The sequence below is a fragment of the Trachymyrmex septentrionalis genome, unplaced genomic scaffold, assembly GCF_001594115.1.
Source record: "Trachymyrmex septentrionalis isolate Tsep2-gDNA-1 unplaced genomic scaffold, Tsep1.0 scaffold66, whole genome shotgun sequence".
In the NCBI taxonomy this organism is placed as follows: Eukaryota; Metazoa; Arthropoda; class Insecta; order Hymenoptera; family Formicidae; genus Trachymyrmex; species Trachymyrmex septentrionalis.
In genome coordinates, this window is record NW_017305843.1 from 851,266 (window position 1) to 872,340 (window position 21,075).

At 33.6% G+C, this 21,075-nt stretch overlaps 2 protein-coding genes and 1 pseudogene across 7 annotated transcripts in view; 2 read left to right on the forward strand and 1 right to left on the reverse strand.

Moving 5' to 3' along the window:
• LOC108753218 (E3 SUMO-protein ligase PIAS3) overlaps positions 1-8,581 on the forward strand; it is a 10,619-nt gene extending 2,038 nt beyond the window's left edge. Inside the window, exons 4-9 of one of the 3 annotated variants that reach the window (XM_018494628.1) lie at positions 1-134; positions 3,029-3,328; positions 3,453-3,554; positions 3,779-4,019; positions 4,103-4,537; positions 8,145-8,581. The exon at positions 1-134 is cut by the window's left edge and continues 5 nt beyond it. In XM_018494628.1, coding sequence (XP_018350130.1) covers positions 1-134; positions 3,029-3,328; positions 3,453-3,554; positions 3,779-4,019; positions 4,103-4,537; positions 8,145-8,353 — 1,421 coding nt within the window. In that variant the 3' untranslated portion in view covers positions 8,354-8,581. The remainder of the gene's footprint in view (positions 135-3,028; positions 3,329-3,452; positions 3,555-3,778; positions 4,020-4,102; positions 4,538-8,144) is intronic. The other 2 variants (XM_018494626.1, XM_018494625.1) reach the window with 2 other exon arrangements.
• A 1,385-nt stretch (positions 8,582-9,966) lies between these two features.
• LOC108753127 lies at positions 9,967-11,398 on the forward strand (annotated as a pseudogene).
• Positions 11,399-15,434: 4,036 nt separating this feature from the next.
• LOC108753189 (acetylcholine receptor subunit beta-like 2) lies at positions 15,435-20,824 on the reverse strand. 4 transcript variants are annotated; one of them, XM_018494569.1, is made up of 12 exons: positions 20,553-20,824; positions 19,447-19,592; positions 19,222-19,266; positions 19,016-19,125; positions 18,621-18,801; positions 17,849-18,005; positions 17,562-17,689; positions 17,162-17,337; positions 16,613-16,765; positions 16,435-16,547; positions 15,928-16,040; positions 15,435-15,796 (listed from the first exon to the last, which is right to left on the reverse strand). In XM_018494569.1, the coding sequence occupies exons 1-12, from the start codon at positions 20,599-20,601 to the stop codon at positions 15,581-15,583; spliced, it is 1,587 nt and encodes a 528-aa protein (XP_018350071.1). In that variant the 5' UTR covers positions 20,602-20,824; the 3' UTR covers positions 15,435-15,580. The 4 variants fall into 4 exon arrangements, with proteins under 4 accessions (XP_018350071.1, XP_018350070.1, XP_018350072.1 ...); XM_018494568.1 differs by having other exon boundaries at positions 19,016-19,266; XM_018494570.1 differs by lacking the exons at positions 19,447-19,592; positions 20,553-20,824 and having other exon boundaries at positions 18,621-18,796; positions 19,222-19,258.
• Positions 20,825-21,075: the final 251 nt, after the last annotated feature.

Below are 21,075 nucleotides of genomic sequence, written 5' to 3' on the forward strand. Positions count from 1 at the left end.
GCCAACAACAACAGCAACAGGCATCAATTTCTGCTGGGAAAGAATTAACTCCTGCACATCAAGCATCCTTACCTCAAGCACCTAGGACCAATCCAGTATATCAGTCAACTGGTTACACTAGTGTAACACCACAGGTAAGCAAAAGTATATTATTCCTTTAATGTACATGAAAATTTAATGTTAGAAATGAATTTCCTTGTTTTAATTCATAAGAAATAACGATTAAGGATTACTTTTTGCTATTTATGAATTATATTAGAAATATAATTTTAAATAGACAAACATTAATATAAGATTACTAAATGTAATGGCGCAATAATTAATGTGTAATCAGATTTGCAATAAAAATTGTACTTACTTCATACTTTTACTTCATATTTCGTACTCCACATGAAAAATCAAAAGCTTTTGCACCATTCAAACTATTTTCAGCGATTAAAAGGATTGATTCCACATTATTTCTCATTTCAATGTATATGTCACAGCCTTTTTACGAAAAGGCTAGCCTTTCTGCAAAACGGCGCCTTTTTGTGAAATCAATGATTGTTCCTCAATTAGACTGACGCATTTTAGCCTTTTTGCGAAAAGACTAACTCACATCAGCCTTATTGGTTAATGATACACATTCTATAAAAAGGCTAACAAAACGTCTAGCACTACGTAGCTACTTTATCTGTTTTTGTTACGTGTAACATATATACATACAGATAGAAACATATTATAATATAGACATATTAGTGAATATTAGAATTATATTTTATGTGCATTATTATATACACACACATTACAAAACATAAAAAATATTTCTAATTCATATCCACTATATCTGTTTAGATGTATATTGGAATTTTATGTGCATTTTATATTTTCACACCTCACTGTTTACATGGGTTAGAAATATTCCAAGTGGACACTGTCTAGGCTGCGACTTCTAGGCGGTTAGGTTCCAAGCGGGCAGGATATGTTTTTTTTGTTTTATTTGCAGCGTAGAGCCCCCCCCGAACCCAAGAGCACTAGTCTACATACTCCACTGTCTACATGGGTTACAATTTCGCAGTGTGACTGACAGATTTTCTAATCTCAATAGTCGTCAACTTTAACGCTTAATATCTCTATTCGGAGGCCAGAACGGCACTTTTTTCTGCCAGATTCATTTTGTGCAAAAACGCATCGAATGAGTGTATTTTTACCAAAATTTTAGATGATCGGGGTATTCTATACCTTTACCTTTCTGCGTAAAGCCTACATTCTAGGCCTAAATTCTAGCCTAGTTCCGTTTTTTGCAGAACGTATATCATTAACCAATATGATGTGAGTTAGTCTTTTCGTGAAAAGGTTAAAGTACGTCAGTCTAATTGAGAAACGATCGTTGATTTCGCAAAAAGGCGCCGTTTTGTATAAAGGCTAGTTATACATGTGCTCGCTTTCGGCGCGCCGAAAGCACATGTATATGGGCTTGTGCTTGTGTGTGTGTGTGACACTACCGATTTCATCACATTTCGCTAGGCCGCCGATTGATTTTGAATCATGCTGATTACTCAGGAACCTTAAGAAGATTACTGATGGGAATGAGAAATAATGCGGAATCTATGGCTGCATTTATACCGTGCCCTTAGTCCGCGACTTATACAATAGATGTCCAGTTAGAGATGTAAAATTATCGTCAAATTCAATTTGATGATTACTTACGGTAAAATTACGGTAAAATGGTAATTTATTGGTGATGTTGATACAATTTGTTTTTTTTTTATAGTTTTGTACACAAATATGTTTTATTTATGTTCTACATTAATGCATAATATATAAAACGATATTCTTTTAATATTCTTATTGAGAATATAAATCGCTGATAGAATAATAATAAGACTTCACTAAATGTAAACGTAAAATCTAATCGATGCTAAAATCCGTTTTCAATATATGGTTCCCTGAGATTTGGTACAGTGACTAAAAAAATAGAAAGCGATGCAGATTAAAAATTCTAGAATTTTTTTTTTATATAATTCTTTGTTTTATATTTTAAAATCTAGCTTTTTACTAAATTACTCTATATTAAAATTATTTTATATTTCTATTTAGATATTCCGACAATAGTGCAATTATAGAAAGATTATTTTATTTTTGATGTATAATTGTGTCTTTGTTTTTATTTTAATAAAAATTTTAACAGTCTAGTAGCTAAAATAGCAAGCAAATAAATGGAAGTTTCATTAAATTTAATTGTAAAGTAAAATATATAAAAATACAAATAAAAAAAAAACAAAATATGTACAAAATATGTACAAGTTTAATTTTATTATATTTGTTTCATTTTTTAGAATCTTAATAAAAAAAACTTATTTGAAGTTTCTTTAATTTAGCTAGCTTGTACCTAGTCTTTTAATTGTCATATATTTAATATATAATAATTAAAATAATTAATATTACATATTAATTATTTTAATTATTATATACTAAATATATGACAATTGGTATACAAAATATATTATATTGTATATCAATGTGTAATATCAAAATAAAAATATTATTTAAAATAAAGCGTTTTGAATTTAATAACTGAAGGTTAAATATTTTTACATCAAATTATTTTATTTTTATAATTTTTTTTAAATTACCATTTTATTAGCCTCCACAAATTATTGACTAATTTACCGTAATTTAGAATAAACATTTACTGAATAAATTACCGTAAAATTTGGTCATTTTTATCTGTAGATGTCCTTGTTTATTCTGTAGGTTAAACAAAGACATTTATCGTACAAATTATAGATCATGGACTAAGCGTTCGGTGTAAACATAGCCAATGTTTTTAATCATTGAATATGGCTCGAATGAAGCCGAAACGTTTGATTTTTTGTGTGGAAAGTATGAAGTAAATACATATTTATTTTTACTGGAAATCTTATTGCATATTAATTAGTGCTATTATCCTCAATTGCCTTATATGTTTATAGTATTTTATTTTGTTTATTTAGATATCGAGGAGCCGTTTTTTAATTGATTTTATTATTTTTAATATTTTTTTCAGCGTACTACAAGTGCGGCATATAGTCCATATCAGCAGTCTGTATACCCAGCCAAAGTTTTACCAGGTCCATTACAAATACAACCTACAAGCCAATATCCAGTTCATCCAGATGTTAGATTGAAGAAACTTCCATTTTTTGACTTATTAGGTGAATTATTGAAACCTTCTAGTTTAATGCCACAGGGAACGCTGAGACTGCAGGAAAATACATTCCTGTTTCATTTGACACCACAACAAGCGACAGATATTGCAAGCTCACGTGATTGTCGAGCTGGCAGTAAAATGGACTATGTTGTACAGGTGTGTTAAGAATGTATAAAACTTTAAATCTTTATAATAAAAGGACGTATATAAAGAATCGTTAAAAAATATTTTGTTATGTTATTAATAGATTTATGAATCTCATCTAATTTATTATAATTAGGTACAAATGCGATTCTGTTTACAAGAAACATCATGCGAGCAGGAAGATTATTTTCCTCCAAACATTGCAGTAAAAATTAATGGAAAATTGTGTCCTTTACCGGTACGTCAAACCAAATTTATACATATCTTTTTTCAAAATTTTACACATAAGTACAAGTTTTATTTGAATTAAAACAATAGATAAATTTGTTTAAATATAAATAGAACCTTTGAGTTCGCACTTAATGAATGCACAAAAGATTTTGTGTTTATACGTAAATGACAATTAAATTATTATTCTAGAAAATAACAAATGTTGAGAAATGTAATAAATATTTTTTTTAGAATCCTATACCCACTAATAAACCAAGTGTAGAGCCAAAGAGACCACCACGGCCTGTCAATATTAGTCCTTTAGTGAAATTGTCACCTACTGTTGGAAACGAGATTCGTGTTACATGGTCGGCTGATTACGGTAGACGATATGCAATTGCAGTATACCTCGTCAGAAAATTATCCAGCGCAGAATTACTTAGTAGATTAAAAAATAGAGGTGTAAGACATTCCGACTATACCAGAGGATTAAGTAAGCAATTAATTTTTGATCGTAAACAGTATGAGAATAATACCAAACAATTTTTTATTACGTAAATATAATTTATTTTACAGTTAAGGAGAAGTTAAACGAAGATGCGGATAGTGAAATAGCTACAACGTCATTGAGGGTATCATTAGCTTGTCCTCTAGGAAAAATGAGAATGTGTACGCCATGTCGTGCATCGACATGTTCTCATTTGCAATGTTTCGATGCTTCTTTATTCCTTCAAATGAATGAGCGAAAACCTACCTGGAATTGTCCAGTTTGTGACAAGGCGGCGCTTTATGATAATCTTGTAATTGATGGATACTTTCAAGAAGTTCTTAATTCAAATAAGTTATTGCCAGACGTAAATGAGATTCAATTATTGCAAGATGGTTCATGGGAGAATTTAGTACTGAAAAAAGAAAAAGATAAAGATAAGGATAAAGATAAAGAAAAAAGTGAAACAAAGACTGCGACTGATTCAAGAGATAATAAAATCGATGTAGACACAGTGGATTTAGGTGAGAGCAAAATACTTGAATATTACAAAAGCTTAAAAGATTTATCAAATACACTATACTTTATCACCCAATAGTACTGTGAATAAAAAGATAAATCTTTGAAATTTATGACAATTTAATTGAAGACATATGATACACTATTGAATTTTTTTTTATTTTTTTTTATTTTTAATAAGTTCAGTAGTGCGATCTATCTAGGTAGACATTTAGCAGTAGTTGAGTCAATACGAATAGGTGAGCGGGCATGGAATAAACCCAGTGGCTCATCTATAATATATTACTTTTAGTCTTATTAGATCTTGCGGGGCTTTTCTTTTCAGTCTGTGGAATATTTTCCTGGGATTTGTTAGTTGTGATGCATAGGCATTAGGATGGCCTGAATACGAGTTTTGTATGCTTTAATTCTGGTTTTAATTTATTCTTTGACTTGAATGGGAATGTTGAGATCATGGTGGAGTCTATTGTTAATTATATACCATGAGTTGGTGATCATTCGAAGTATTTTGGATTGGAAGTGTTGTAGGGTCTCAATATTCGAATAGGCAGTTGTACCCCATAATTGCACTCCATAGCTCCAGATAGATATAATTGTGCATTTGTAAAGCAATAATTTGTTCTCAAGAGAGAGTTGTGAATTCCTATACATGAGTTAGTAAAGTTCCCTTAGCTGGGCACCCATTGCTTTCCTCTTAGTAAAAATGTATTTTTGCCAAGTGAGTCGTCTATCTGGATAGAGTCCCAAGTATTTTTGGCTTCATTAGCTTGAGGAATTTGTATACCATTAAATTCACAGTTGGACAAGTTTCTCGTCTGGTTAAACGTCACGTGTATAGAACTTGATTAACTTTCATTCGTCAGTTTTTGAATCGTCAGATTTTGATATGTTATCGAGACTTCTCTGTAGTTTAGCGGATGCCTCAGCCTAGAGGTCTGCAAAATATCTTCAACTCGGACTCGAGCTCGATAGTTCTATATTTCTCAGATTTGATATTTACTAAGAGGAGTGGGGACAAATGAAATCAAAGAAGTGGGGACGAAAAAAGCCCAAGTTCAGTTCATCGAGCTTATTAGGTTCGAGAAGTTCGATATGAATTCGAGCCATTTAGCTTAAAAAGCTCGAGCCTAAAAGCTCGACAGAGTTTGAACTTCTAGTTTTTCAGCCGAGCTTGAGTCTGAAGTTATTGTACGTCTCAGCTGGATTAGTTTATTGGGAACTTTTAGTCTTATATAAAAGACCTTCGTGCCAGACTCGATCGAAGGCTTAGAAGGCTTGGTTGAAGGATATATCAAAAAACATTACATAGAGCAGTACTTTTTTTGTTGAAATGTTGAGTTTATCTTTTCTACAAATCTGTGGATTTGCTCGATTGTACTGTACTTTTGCCTAAAGTCAAATTGGTGATTTGGAATCAACTGATTTTTCTCTATTATCGCTATAAATCTTTTTAGGAAGAGAATTTCCAGCACTTTAGAAAGGATTGGAAGAAGGCTTATTGGATATATGATTTAACATTGTAAGACATTTTTTAGGTTTGAGAATCATGGGGTTACCCGTCACCTGGGTTACTTTTTACTGCTAAGAAATAAATCCTCTTCTTATTATTGCGTTGTAGAATTGAGTAAGATAGGTAATACCGTCTTTGAGAAGTTCCTTCAGAATTTTAGCAGTGATCAAATCGTAACTTGGAGCTTTACGCAGGTTTAATTTATCGTTTGGATTATTTCGTTTTTTGAGAACTTATTAATAGGTAAATCCAGTTGATGAGTTTGATCAGGTAATCCTCCTTCCTCCATTTTATTAGTATCTCCTTGGAAGGAGTTAGATGCGAAGACATCTTGAAGATGTGCTGCAAATGTGGCAGCTTTTTCACTATCGCTTTTTGCTTATGCGCCATTAGCTTTCCTAATAGGTTAAGTAAATATGAGTTGTTTGAGTTTCCCTGTCGCTTTCTATAGAGAATAATTGCTGCTGTCGCGTTTAAGTTTTTAAGATATATTTGGATTTCCTGGTTTTTATCATTGCGTAATAATAATTTAAGCTTTGCTGTGATTGAATTTAATCGAGTCTTGTCGCTGAGGAATCTGGTTTGCTGTCATTGCTTCCTCGTTTTTCTTTTATTGTCTGAGAGTGCATAGGTATTATGTCATTTGAATACAAGTTAAATGGTGTAGAATTCCAAGCTGATTGTTGTATGCAACTATTGAAATGTTCCACAGCTTCTATAATGTCATCGTTCTTCATCATCGGTCTTCAATGATAGAAGATTGTTTCATGTTTGATCTGTTGAATGTAATACTGGATTGCTAAGCCAGTAATTGTTGAGTTCTGTCTGTTTGAAGTTCGTTGTCATTGTTTTAGGACTATTGCGCTGCCTTTTCTTTTTAACTTTCTTCCAGTTACTATTAATAGTAGTATTATCCTAACAATCTGTATTTGTGTGATTTTTGTTTGTTTGTTGACTTTCCTCTACTAATTGGTTGATATCTGTAAAGCCACTAAAGGATGAAGAACGTTGTCTTTCGGACAAGACGCTTTTTCGCGACTAACGAAGTGTAAAGTGTATGGTTGGATGGAGTAGAGTCCTGCTCATTTTGATCATTATTGCCATCATAGTTGTTGGGTTTCTGATTCACATTATTATTGGAAAGCAATGATTGGGCCCCTCCCCAGAATCCTTGGGGCCAACCTCCGAAGAGGGTGGACTGCCCGAGTTATTGCTTGGAATACCACGTGGGGTAGATTCTGTCGAGATTGTTTTCTTCATTGCTAAGTTTTGTTGCTAGTTTTGGTTCATCCAGAGTATTTTATTTCCCCGGTACCCTCCGGCAAGCCGGCGAGCATTCCCCAATACGCCACCAAGGGAGGCGTCCGATGGAGAACTAGCAACCCTACACGGGACTATTGAATTTGGCATTATTGATATGAATCAATTCTTTATAGAGTGAGAGAATAATTAAATATAAAATAAAAATAAAATTTTTTTATGATCTAAATGGTAATATATTTTATAGATTCTATTTATTTTTTTGAAATTCGATATTTGTACTTTGGTTCTGTATTACTTATAAAGATCTTTGCCTAGGATAACAGAATAATGGGACGAATCAATTGGCATAAAGAATATACACATAGTTGCTTATTTAAAAAATTGTCCATTTTGGTTATATATATATTTTAAAGCAACTATGTTTTTGACCTCAATTCATTTACCATTAGCGATTCCTCTTATTATTCTGTTCATAAAAGGTATAATAAAAAAATTAATACATAGTTTACGAGATATTTAATATTTCATGTCAATATATGCTAGAATAAAGTATAAAATATCTTGTAAATTATTGATATCTTTATCTTAATAATTTTATATATAGAATAATTAGAAAAATGCTTCCACTCAGAAAGAACAATGTAACTAAAATTTCCTTTGAAATCATTTTACTTTCATCTGAAACATTTCGTTTGTATTTTATAATATGTATTTTTCAAGAGATTTACTTGGGGCACTTAAAATGGGACACTCTGTATATACAGTTTCTTCAATATTATTTTATTTTACGTTAAACAATAAGCGTTATATATAATACGACGTTTTGTTTATTTGTTCAGATGAAAGCAATCCTCCGGCACCAAAGGAGAAGAAACGTGCTGTTGTTATCGATTTGATATCAGATAGTGATGATGACGATGAGGATAACACGCCGACACAAAGTACAAAGAAACCAGTCAGTGGCATTTCATCGCCAAAGAAATCGCAAACCAGCTCCATTAGTAGTACAAGCGAATCGCCAGAATTAATGATAATCGATTTAGAATAAAGGATTGTTTGATACTATAGAATTTTTTGTAAAAATTATATTTTCCTTTATAAAGAAAAAAATCTTAATAATTTTTTGTCTCTTTATATACTCAGTCGGCACATTTGTGTGACATTAAGTTATAATTTATTACTTTCGAGGAAGTGTAAAATAAATAAAGACGTTCATTTATTGTAACTTTAATAACGTTCCATTTTCATATACAAATACATCTCATATATTTTATTCAATTTTATTTGGCAAACAGTGTAATGTTAAAATTACGTCTACGATAAGCAAATGTTGTAATAGAGATTTTATTTTGACCGATGATGTGATCATTGTGGAATAATTATGTAACTGAAAATAAAGTTACCTTTGTTTTTTGTAATACAAACTTCTTATTAATTTCGACATAAAATCTTGCGTATATGAGCTATGTAATTCATACCTTATTTATCATTTCATTTTTGCTATATTTGGTTATAGATTCAGTGCATGGAAGAGGTGTATAATAATGCTTTTTTTCATTTAATGAGAATTAAAATTGCTTGATCTCATATTGTAGTTATATTGGATTTTTGCAGTTATATTATTATAATATTAAAAGCGAAAAACTATATGTAATTATTTCCTTGCATTGTATGTCAAAATAAATCCATTTTGTGCATGTCATCATTGGCGATAATACATGTAAATAGTAAAATATATCGACAAATTTTGTAAACTGTTCTACGATATTAAATAAATGTAATTAATTTTATATTTTTTTATATTAATCAAAATAAATTAAATCAAAATAAATTAATATGTACAATTACTTATTAAAAGACAATAGTGTATTCTCTATAATTCTTGTGTAGTATTTTGCAAAAGGATCCTACATACACAAAAACTTAATTTTTTTTAATTTTTGACTTTCAGTAAAATTGGCTTAAACTAATATGTTATAATTTTTGACTCATTGATCAAATATTTTCCTAGGCAAAATCATAAAAAATGAACAGATTTTGCTGTAGCACTATTGAAGATCGCTATTTTCCGATCTAATCGGACTGGAAAATATCTTTATTTAGTAAACTACTCATTTTTTATTTTTATGCACATAATGAAATGATGTAAAGAAAACGCCCCAAGTAGCACACAGTGCCTACAAAATACAAAACGTTAAGAAAGTCCTAAAAAGTATATATAAGCGCTTTTTTTTACACTTTGCAGGTGCTGTTGTGTTATTTGGGACATAATTGCTTTTAAAAAAAATTATGCAATTTACAATGTGCATACTACCTGTGGCGGTCGAGCAGACGACTCGTGCCACAAGACGCGCCCGCGCGCATAGCAGACCATGCGTCGTGATTGCGCCCGGCGCTAGTCAGTGGAGCTTCGCGTTATGCCCCCAGAGGATGTTCGAGCGCGAACCCGTACGAACGGGGATCTCGCAGAGCGAGTATACTACATGGGCTGAAAAGTCCCGGGATTTTTCAATAGGTGGCGCCACTAGAAAATGAACATGATTGATTTCGAGAGGCTCAGCTGTTACTAGCTTATGTATGAAGTTTCATGACATTTCGTTCATTCATTTACAAGCTACAGTCGTTTGAATGACGCTACTTTCGCCTTCGTAAAAAAAATGGAAAAACCAGGAATATCGCATCTTGATCAAACATTGTTTTTTGATGGGAAAAACTTCTGAACAATCATTGCAATGGTTGCAGAAATGTTATCCCACATCTGCTCCTTCGAGAACAACAGTTTATCGGTGGTGAATTTTAAATGGGTCGTACAAGCACCGAAGACGCACTTCGCTCTGGAAGGCCAAAAGAGGCTACGAATGCGGAAATCGTAAAGCAAGTGCATCGAATCGTTTTGAGTGATCGTAAAGTGAAGTTGCGCGAGTTAGCTGAGGCCGTGGGCATCTCAAAAGAACGGGCGGGATACATTTTGCACGATCTTTTGGAGATGAAAAAGCTATCGGCGCGATGGGTGCCGCGTTTGCTGACCGTCGACCAAAAACAGCAGCGCGTTGATGATTCAACGGCCGGTTTAGCGTTGTTGCAGCGTAATCGAGCGGACTTTTTACGACGTTTTGTGACGATGGGTGAAACGTGGGTCCATTACCATACGCCTGAGTCCAATAGGCAGTCTGCAGAGTGGCTGGAAAGCCACGAAAGCCGACCAAAGCGGCCAAAAGACCAACGCTCGGCCGGGAAGGTTATGGCCTCCGTTTTTTGGGATGCGCATGGCATAATCTTCATCGATTACCTGCAGAAGGGAAGAACAGTCACAGGAGAGTATTATGCAGCGTTATTAGACAAACTGAACGACGAAATAAAGAAAAAACGGCTCCATATGGCGAAGAAAAAAGTTCTGTACCATCACGATAACGCACCGTCACACACGTCCTTGAAAGCGATGGCCAAATTGGACCAATTACGATTCGAATTGGTTGCTCACCCATCGTATTCTCCAGACTTGGCCCCCAGCGACTATTATCTGTTCCCAAACCTCAAGCGGTGACTCCAGGGAAAGAGATTCAGATCGAATGAGGAAGTCATCGCGGAAACCGAGGCGTATTTCGAAGGCTTGGACGTTTCGTACTACAGAAAGGGCATCGAAATGTTGGAAAATCGCTATACCAAGTGTATCGCCCTCGAAGGCAACTATGTTGAGGAATAAATATAACTTTGCCCAAAAAACGCTTGTTTTCATTAAAAATCCCGGGACTTTTCAGCCCATGTAGTATAAAGAGGCCCACAAGCGACCCGAGATAAGTTCTGAGTTTTCCGCCCAGTTGTTGGAACGACTGTAGAAGTTCTCAAGCGATATATATCCTAGAATCGCATTTTAGACGATTCTCTCTGAGGTCGGCATAATCACCACTCGGACGCACATCAGGAGATTAGAGGGATTATTTAGTAACCCCTCAATGAATGAGAGACGAAAAAGACGAACAGCCAGTGGTCCTCACTTACGAGGTATCCGACCTAGTGAGATCAATGGTTCCCGGATATCACGGAGCACTCGACCAACAGGATTGCATCACCTTTAACCTGACGAACCGCAGAGCAATGCAGACGATAGGATCAACAGCGCACACCAGGACATCCAATATCAACGTCCCTCAGCCTTTGGAATGATCCAAGCACACCAGGACATCCAATATCAATGTCCCTCAGCCTTTGGAATGACCCAAGCAACACCGGTCATACTCAAAAAGTGAACGGAGGCGATCCAGGCACAGGCGTTAACGATAAGCAACCGTCGCTGTCGAGCCTTTCTCAGGGCTCGGCTCAAATTCCTCAGACGTGGATCTTGCGTTCACACATACAACCACATCGTCTTTATCAGGACGATATAAGTTGAAATCTAGAGCACGCATATTAGCGTACTTGCTCCCATATTAGAACCACTAAACTGATGACCCTGCGTGATTTACAATGAAAAGTGGAAACGGAACAGATGGGAAAGCAGCCATTAATTCCCTCAGCATACAACGGATCGTAATTAAGCCCCCGCCTTTTCAGCTAGAAGAACCTGAGCTCTGGTTCGCAATAGAAAGGCAATAGAAGGGCAAATTCATACTCAGTGAAATAACGCAAGACTAAATACGCCTACGCAGTCCAATTAGATGCCACGCATGCTCGTGAAGTAAAGAACCTGGTAGCCAATTCACCCGACAAGGATACATACCTCACGTTGAAGCAAGCATTGATACTGAGGCATTCCAAGAGCAGCGCATAAGGCAGTTACTAGAGCACGAAAAACTAGGAGATAGAAAATCTTCCCAGTTTTTGTGTTACCTACAAACACTAGTAGGCACTACCATATTTGATCGACAACTCCGCACACTTGTCATTACAGATGCAAGCCTAATAGTAACTAGGATCGAAGACCGGCTAACCGAGGTAGTCGATCAAGCAGACAGGATTCACGAAGTCACAAGCAGGGTAGTCATGGCTGTTACATCAACCACAGCGGAAGCAGCAACTCTAAAAAATCTTGGAGATGCAAGTCCAAGAATTAATAAAACAAGTTGCTTCACTAACCAAAGCTCACGAAGGTAAAGAAACGTGAGCGAAACAGAAGTCGAAGCCGCAGCAGAAACACCCCCTAGAAAAATGTCTATTACTATCATCGACGATTCGGAACCGAAGCAAAGAAGTGCACCAAACCCTGCAATTTCCAGGAAAACAAGGAGAGTAGTCATTAAAGGCGGCTAGTACCACTACCAGCCGCCTGTTCATGACAGATGGTACCTCTAAAATAAGGTACCTCATTGATACAGGCTCCGATTTAAGCGTCTATTCACGGACGCACGTCACAAGGCAGACAAAACGCACCAGCTGTACGCAGCAAACCGATCCGTGGTCACTACATACAGATACATCACGCTACAACCTGATTTCGGGTTACGCCGCAATTTCCTATGGCGGTTCATCATAGCCGATGTGACACAGCTTATCATCGGTTCAGACTTTCTAGTGAAGTGCCATCTGTTACCAGAAAGAACAAGCAACTGATTGATGGAAAAACGAAAGAGGTTCACCTACCGTAAATTCAGTAGAGTCGATGAAGGCCATTATTAAAGAAACGTCATATCACGACATCTTGGCCAAGTTTTTATCAATCAACGCCCGCATAATCAAGGAGAACAGTTCATGGAAACACTCCATGGTGCATCATATCAAGATCACTCAGGGTCAATTGGAAGTTTGTCGATCTAGACAGTTAGTACTAGATGAACTACAAATAGCAAAAGTGAAATTCAACTTACTTCTTCAAAAGGGAATAATTCAGCCTTCAAAGAGTCCATAGTCATCCCCATTACATCTCGCTCCTAAGAAAGGGGGAACATGGAGACCATGCAGAGACTACCGCAAGCTTAAACACAAGAACCATTCCGGATCGATATTCCCGATTCCATACAAAGATTTCGCCCATACTCTACACGATAAGAAAGTCTTCTCAACATTAGATTTTCCGGGCATACAATCAGATTCTACGAAGTACACGAAGACGATAGAGCGAAGATGGTTTTCATTACGCCATTCAGTCTATTCGGATTTCTATACATGCCTTTCGAATTAAGAAACGCTGCACAGACATTTCAGCGTTTTATAAACAAGATACTACACGGCCTCGACTATTGCTATGCATATCGATGATATATTAATCGCCTCGAACTCAGAAGAGGAGCATAAGGAACACCTTAGAAAGAAATATTCACGAGAATAGAAAATTATGGCATCCAATTAAACGTGGCAAAATTTTTGGAGTACATCAAGTCAAATTCCTTAGACACCTGGTTTCAGCGTAAGGTAACACAGCTACTCCCGGACAAAGTGGAGGCTATCAAAAACTTTCCAAACCAAAAATAATAAAGCAACTAAGACAGTTTTTGGGGACTATAAACTTTTATAGACGTTTCATCCCTGGAGCTGCAAAAGATCAAGCAAGACTAAACGACGTACTTGGAGGACCCAAGACAAAAAGCAAAACTCCGATCGAATGGACGACGGAACTAGAAGACGCATTCTCTAGATGCAAAAACAGCAACTTTCAAGAGCAACTCTGTTCGCACATTCTGATCCGGAAGCGGAACTAACACTCACAACAGATGCTTCCGACATTACATTAGCAGCAGTCTTGTAACAAAAAACTAAAAAAGATGGCAACCATTAGTCTTCCTGAGCAAAAAACTCAGTCAAACGTGCAGTCTGTACAATCGGAAATTGCTGGCAATCTATACAGCAATAAAATACTACCGACATATGCTGGAGGGCCGGCATTTTATAATCTATACCGATCATAAACCGCTGACATATGCGCTCAACCAGTTACGGAGGCAAGCTCAACCTTGAATACATTAGCCAGTTCACCATGAACATACAGCACATCTCAGGGAAAGACGGTAGTGGACGAGTGGAAGCAGTTCACTCAGCCATGAGTTTCGAAGAGCTGAACGTTGACGAAGAACTCAAGAAACTGTTGGAAGACGAGAAGATAATAAAACTCACGAAGATACAGATACCAGGTACCAACTTAAAACCGTATTGCAATAGAAATACATCAATATCACGCCCTTACGGAATAATTCCGAAGGCAGGTCTTCCAAAACTTACACGGATTGTGACATCCAGGAACCAAAGCCACAGCTAAGTTAATCTCACAGAGATACGTCTGGCCGCAGATAAAAAAAAGACTGCCAGACATGGGCACGAACTTGCATTCAATGTCAAAAAGCTAAAGTCCAGACACAACGCCGCACCAATAGAAAACTTTTAGTTGCCGTCAAGATGCTTCGAGCATATATACATTTGGACATTTTGGGACCCCTTCCTTGCTCAAAAGGAAAAAGATACTGCCTAACAATAATAGACAGATTCACAAGATAGCTAGAAGCAATTCCGACATCACCGCTGAACAGTGGTTCGACATTTGTTTGCGAATTGGATCATATATTTTGGCCGGCACGAATCACTACTGGTTAGCAGAGATTAACGGTTCCCGGATACCACGGGATCGCATCACCTTCAACTTGAACAACACAGAGCAATGTAAATCAACCGGATCAATTGGAACGGTCCGAGCAACACCAACGATCATATTCAAGAAGGACGGAGGTGATTTGATCCCTGGCACAGGCGTTGCAAGCAACCGTCGCTGTCGAGCGGACCTTCTCAGGACCCATATTCCTCAGGCGTGGATCTTGCGTTCGCACACACAACCATATCCGTCTTTGTTAGGATATAAGTTCCAAAAAAAAAGGATATAAGTTGGAATCTAGAGCACGCATACTAGCATACCTGTTCCCAAATATCATAACTATCAAACTACAATTTTTTTTTAAACAACTAAAAGCAATTTTTATATGCTGCTACAGCACAATCTGTCCATTTTTTATGATTTTCCTAAGAAAACTTTTGATCAGTGAACTTGAAATTATAATATTAAGTTTAAGTCAATTTCACCAATTTCAAAACTCATAGTTTTGCACGTACTCCTTTAATATTCGAAAAAAATTAATCTACTTTGATATATAATGCGCAAAAAAAGTCGCAATTATTATGTATTACAACAATCATGTTTACTTAAATAAAGTATTTAAAGAAATTGAAAAATAGTTTTCGTGAATGAATCATGTGGAAAAGTATAGATAACTTTTTGCGAGTAGAAAGAAGATGTCGAACGTATCTTAATGGAATACGCACGACATAACATGTGATTACTCTTTACACATAAATCACTTTATGGTACTTGATCATCAAAAGTCGTGTTTGTTGGTAGCTGCATATGTTTGCGCAATGATATACTAGAAAGTTGTTGGTCCACAGGTATGCGCGTATCGTACAAACTAGGTGCTTGACCTATTATATATAGTGTGCCAACGATACACAAGCCCGTAAATATCCAAAGAAAGAATCTGTCCAAAACCATAGCTACGAATTTCCAATCTTCTATAACCTATGGATGAACGTTTCTATCATAAGTGATAAAATTTAATATCGTTAAGATAATACTTGACAAATAATGATTATATTACAAGAAAATATATAGAAAAATATATGTAGAAAAGCAGGTATTGGAAAATTTACCTCGTTATCTTTATCTGCATCCTTTATATGTTGAGCAATAAAACGCACACCTTTGAGAGCTGCTATGACATCTGGAGATAAATGTTTTGGTATTGTATTTTCGCTGTCAGTAACTGAAATAATACTCAGTCAATACACATGTTTTATAAAATATTAATCTTAATTTATTTTAAGTTTAATTTACTTCATATTAAAATATTATTTAAAAAAACAGTTAATTAAAAATGTTTTTTTTTTTTCTTTTCAATTCAACAGTATGCACAATAAATTTATGATGTTTGAAATTATTATATTTCTATTAATGCAGATATATGTTGATAATACATGTATTCATTTTTATAAATACATATATTGTAGTAATACACTTATGTAAATGAATTAAATTCTTATAAATAAGATTTTTTATTTCGAAAAATTATCTTATAAAAATATCAGTATAAATGCTATGAGAGAATATGCTCAAGAATTAAAGAAATTAAAGAAAAAAAAATTCTGACAAGGAAATACCTGATGCGTGCGGTACATGTCGTGCATCATCATCTCTAATACTTTTGTATGTTGAAGTAACACTTTCGAATGCATCTGGGCTTCCCTTTAGTTCCAAAGGATAGTCATTTACACTGTTAGGAACAAATTCTAGATGTTAAAGGATAAATAAGTATCTTTAATAAAATGTTGATATTACCTGTAATCTATTTCATTAGTGTATGCGTTATCTATGTAAGTGTCATCGTATTCTGGTGTAGAATATGGTGTGCGACGCATCATCAATACTCTCGGCATCCAATTCAGAAACAATTGTCTTACCCATGGCGACATATTATGTGTAGAAGGAGATCTATGAAAGAAATTATTCGATATCACATTTTATTCATTATAAGGATTATAATTAATGAATGTCAATTTGCGCAATTATTCTTTCAACAGTAAAATCGTCAAACTGTAAATTCGGATTAAAAAACTTAATTTTGATTAAAAAATTAAAAAAAATCATATATTTTATTAAAATTATTTTTTTTTAAATAAAATTTTTATCCCAAACTGAAGTATATTAATTCTTAATAATTAAATACATCTTATTTTTCAATTTTCTTAATCACATTTACAAATAGATTTATCTAAGATACTTGCGAGACATTTATTTTGAATGGATCATGTTATAGATTTATATTTAAGAGACAGAATTCGAAATCAAATGATGTTTCTAAAATATGTAAAATACATCACGACCTACCGAAAGTGTACATTTAAAACGCAGACAGTGATCCAAATGGACAAAGTAACTAAAATCATGGTGAACAATAAGTATTTCCCGAGCAAAGGTATAGCTAACGATGTTGGCGGAATAATCTCTGCTAAGAGCAAGAAGAACACCGTCAATGAGAGGAGAATGGAAGAGCATAATGATATCTGCGAAGCAATAATAAATACATTTTCGATGGTTAAGATATAATAATATAATAAAATCATTTCTATATTGATGCATTTGTTATTATTTTTATTTCATTGAGGTTTTTCGTATTTAGTATGGATCGAAATTTTTAACAATATTACGAATGTAAAGAAATTTTCTATGATAAAATTTATAAATTCTATGTACAAATTTTAACGGCTGCTCAAATAATGTTACCTACTTTTTCTCCGGAATCGCTGGGCAGATAAAAAACCAGCACCGTCAAAAATGTAATACCGACACAGGGGATAATAAGATTGACAGTATAAAATAGTGTTTTTCTTCTCATCGTAATATTGAATGTGATATCTGAAATTAAATAATAATTACAATAATTTAAATTAAATTACCTTCGAGACAATATTATTTATAATTTAAAATTGTATCATTAATAAAAAATAGCCTGAATGAGCAAGCACAATTATTTTTTCTTCTGAAAATAAAGTTTAAAATCTTATGAAATCTTACCAGAATAAGGTTCCGTACAGCATGGATAATATTCTTCGTTACGTGTTGCTGGAACTTCTAAGATATCCCATTCCACTGATAGATAAAAATCAGTGAGATCTATACCGATCGCAACAAAATTGCTACCAGACTCCTGCTTCATATGCTTCAGATCTACCTGCAAAAAAAAATACATTTTCAAGCTATGTCAGATTAAAGTTACATAATTTAAAGCTATAAGAAAAGATTGCAAATGATTAACAATGTTACCTTAATATTCTACATTATAAAAACAAAATTTGAAATTATAAACAGAAATAAAATTGAAATTAGTATTATAAATCTACATATTAATTATCTATTTAAATTTTTAACAAAAATAAATCATAATTAAAAGATACTTTAAAAACAAATTTAAGATAAGACTATAATACTTTTTTAATAGAAATTTTTATTTAGAATTTTAATTAATTTTAAGTTGTTTTATACTTTGCAATGTTTAAATTTTTGTTGTTGTATTAGCTGTATTTAATTTTAATTTTAATAAAGTAAAAGTTCTTTTATTTAAAAGAATATGTTTTGTTATTTTATTCCAATAAAGTTTGCTTCATAAAAAAGTTTCTATCAAATATCAATAATTAATTGGAAATTCATATTCGGAATATTATATTTTCATTAAAGAAGAGTTGCTCTTAGATAAATAAAGATTGGTCAAACAATCTTTGGTTAAAGAAATTCAGTTGTTCTGGCATATTTTATATTGTTTGTATATATAAGTATACATTGTTATAACCTGAGCGCCATTGTAAGTCCATGAACCAAATTTCATAATACATGATTGCTCATCAAACGGAAAATATTCCACATTGATCTCACAAGACGATTTATAAATAGCTGGCGGTCTCCAGTATACCTCACCAGTGGATTTCAAAGTAGCCTTTGTCATTAATGTTACTTCATAATTTCCATCTGCGCTGTACAAAAAGGAAGAAAAAGATTAATTCGAAAAATGCTTTCTACAGCACCTCATATTTTAACATATCAAATATATATTTTCTCTAATTTTCATAGGATTTCGATGATTTCGAAAAATAAATTTGTCTACTTTTATTTGCAAAAATCTTGTGGCATAAAGATTTTATTTATTTTTATTCGATTGTAATTTGTAACAAATCTTTTGTAATTTACTTGTTGTATAGAACGATATCCGGAAGCCATATGTTCTCGGAAGGTACATATAACATATCTATACCACCATATTCTAGTGGATCCCACTGTAATTTATAATCAAACCATTTCTGCAAGAAACGAATAGAGATCAGTTTATTAATTGTCTGACTACAACGCTCGGTACTACTGCGAAGAAAAGTGAAACGAACTAATACATAACTGACCTGCTCTACCCAGACGTTGGTTGTCATCACTTGGTTCTTTAGATTCTGTAAAAAAAAATTAGCATTAGTTCAACTTTCATAAATTCTTTAAATACAATAGAATGTTACATATAATATATAATTTTATATAAAATATAATATAAAAAATAAAGAGAACAAAATTATAAACAAAATTTAATGTTAAGTTTCAAAATATTAGAATAACATTTATATCAATTTGTATACCATTTCTATCAATTGTGATAGCTTCAATCCCAACCAAACTGTTAATGTTTCTGTATTATTAACAACTGGACGTATCAATCTGTTATAATTGGACAATAAATCGTCGTAGAGCCTCTTCGTATCAGGATTCGCTTCAAAAACGTTTCCTGCTTAAAAGAATATATATTGATATTTATTGATATTTTAATGAATCGTTTTAATATTTAATATTTATTTTTTTCATTTTTTTGAAATATTTGTATTTTAGAAAAATAAATTAAATTAATAATAAACTGTATTGTAATTTCATAAAAAATAAAATTTGATATCGAGTTATCTATGTAAATCGTACACGTAAATGAATCTTAGGTTTATATTACTATGCCAGAAATAAACTGCAGATTGTTCTATAACTATATTCTATTGCGAAGTAATGTGAAATGTATTTATGTATTTATATGTTATTTTGGTGATTAATATAATCGCTTAATTTATTGCAAAATTATAAAAAAATTGATTTTAATCATACGTGTTTAAAACAATATTATTACAATATTATTACATAAATCAGTACATAGAATGTTATTTATAAATTGAGCAAGCTGTTTGTTCTAAAATTTTGTTTATATTACGTATAAAAATAAAAAAAAAAATAGAAGTATATATAATCTAAAAGCATATAACAATAAAAAAAAACAGAAAAAGAATGAAATGACAATAGAATGTCACTGTAAGAAATAATTATAGTTAATACACTCCGAAGTTTTTATAGTAGAATTAACATGTTATTAAAGAAATAAGAATTTTAGAATATTTCCTCTAAAATAATCGGTTTTAAAATTTATGCTTGTGTGCATTAAAAATTATATTTTTTAAAATAATAATTTTAAAAGTATAATTTTAAAATGTATATCTAAACACGCAGATTTCTTTCTTAGTGATAAAATTTTATATAATAATATTGTATATATATATAAATAAAAAAGTAGGAAGAATTTTCCCACATTGTGTCTTATATTATGTCACTTTAATAATCACTGCTACAATTAACGAAACAAACAAGTGATTGTTTTTTATTCATGACTATTTATTTTCTCAATAGATCGTTAATAGTCGAGCGAGCTTACCGTAAGCGATACCGAACATGAGCAAAACTGTGAGCACTGTTGTCCGCATTTTCGGCGCTGTTTACAAATGCGTATAAACGTAAAACACTCGCGAGTACTCTCTGCGATAGGCTCTCCTTTAGTACCTTGGCAGTAATTTTACAAACAAGAGGTATAAAAAAAGCCAAGAAGGCAGGATAACAAAACACTTAGTGTACTGAATAGTAGCGCGTGATCGGCGAAACGTCGGGCGGCCAGCATCCCACTGGTCCACGATCGATATTTCAACTCGCCGCCATGACGCTCGTGCTGCCTGTTCAGGGCGCGACTTGGTTCTAGTGGTATGTAGGGGTGGTTCGCGTCTGCCTGCATCTGCGCTCTTTGTACGAAAATGAAAACGCGGAAATCGAGGAGATCGCGAGTTCGAAATGCATTCAGGTCATTGTAATGAGAGAGAGAGAGAGAGAGAGAGAGAGAGAGAGAGGGGGGGGGAGAGAGCTTTTATGCCAAGGATTGAAGCCCGCATAATTTTGGCGAGTTCGAT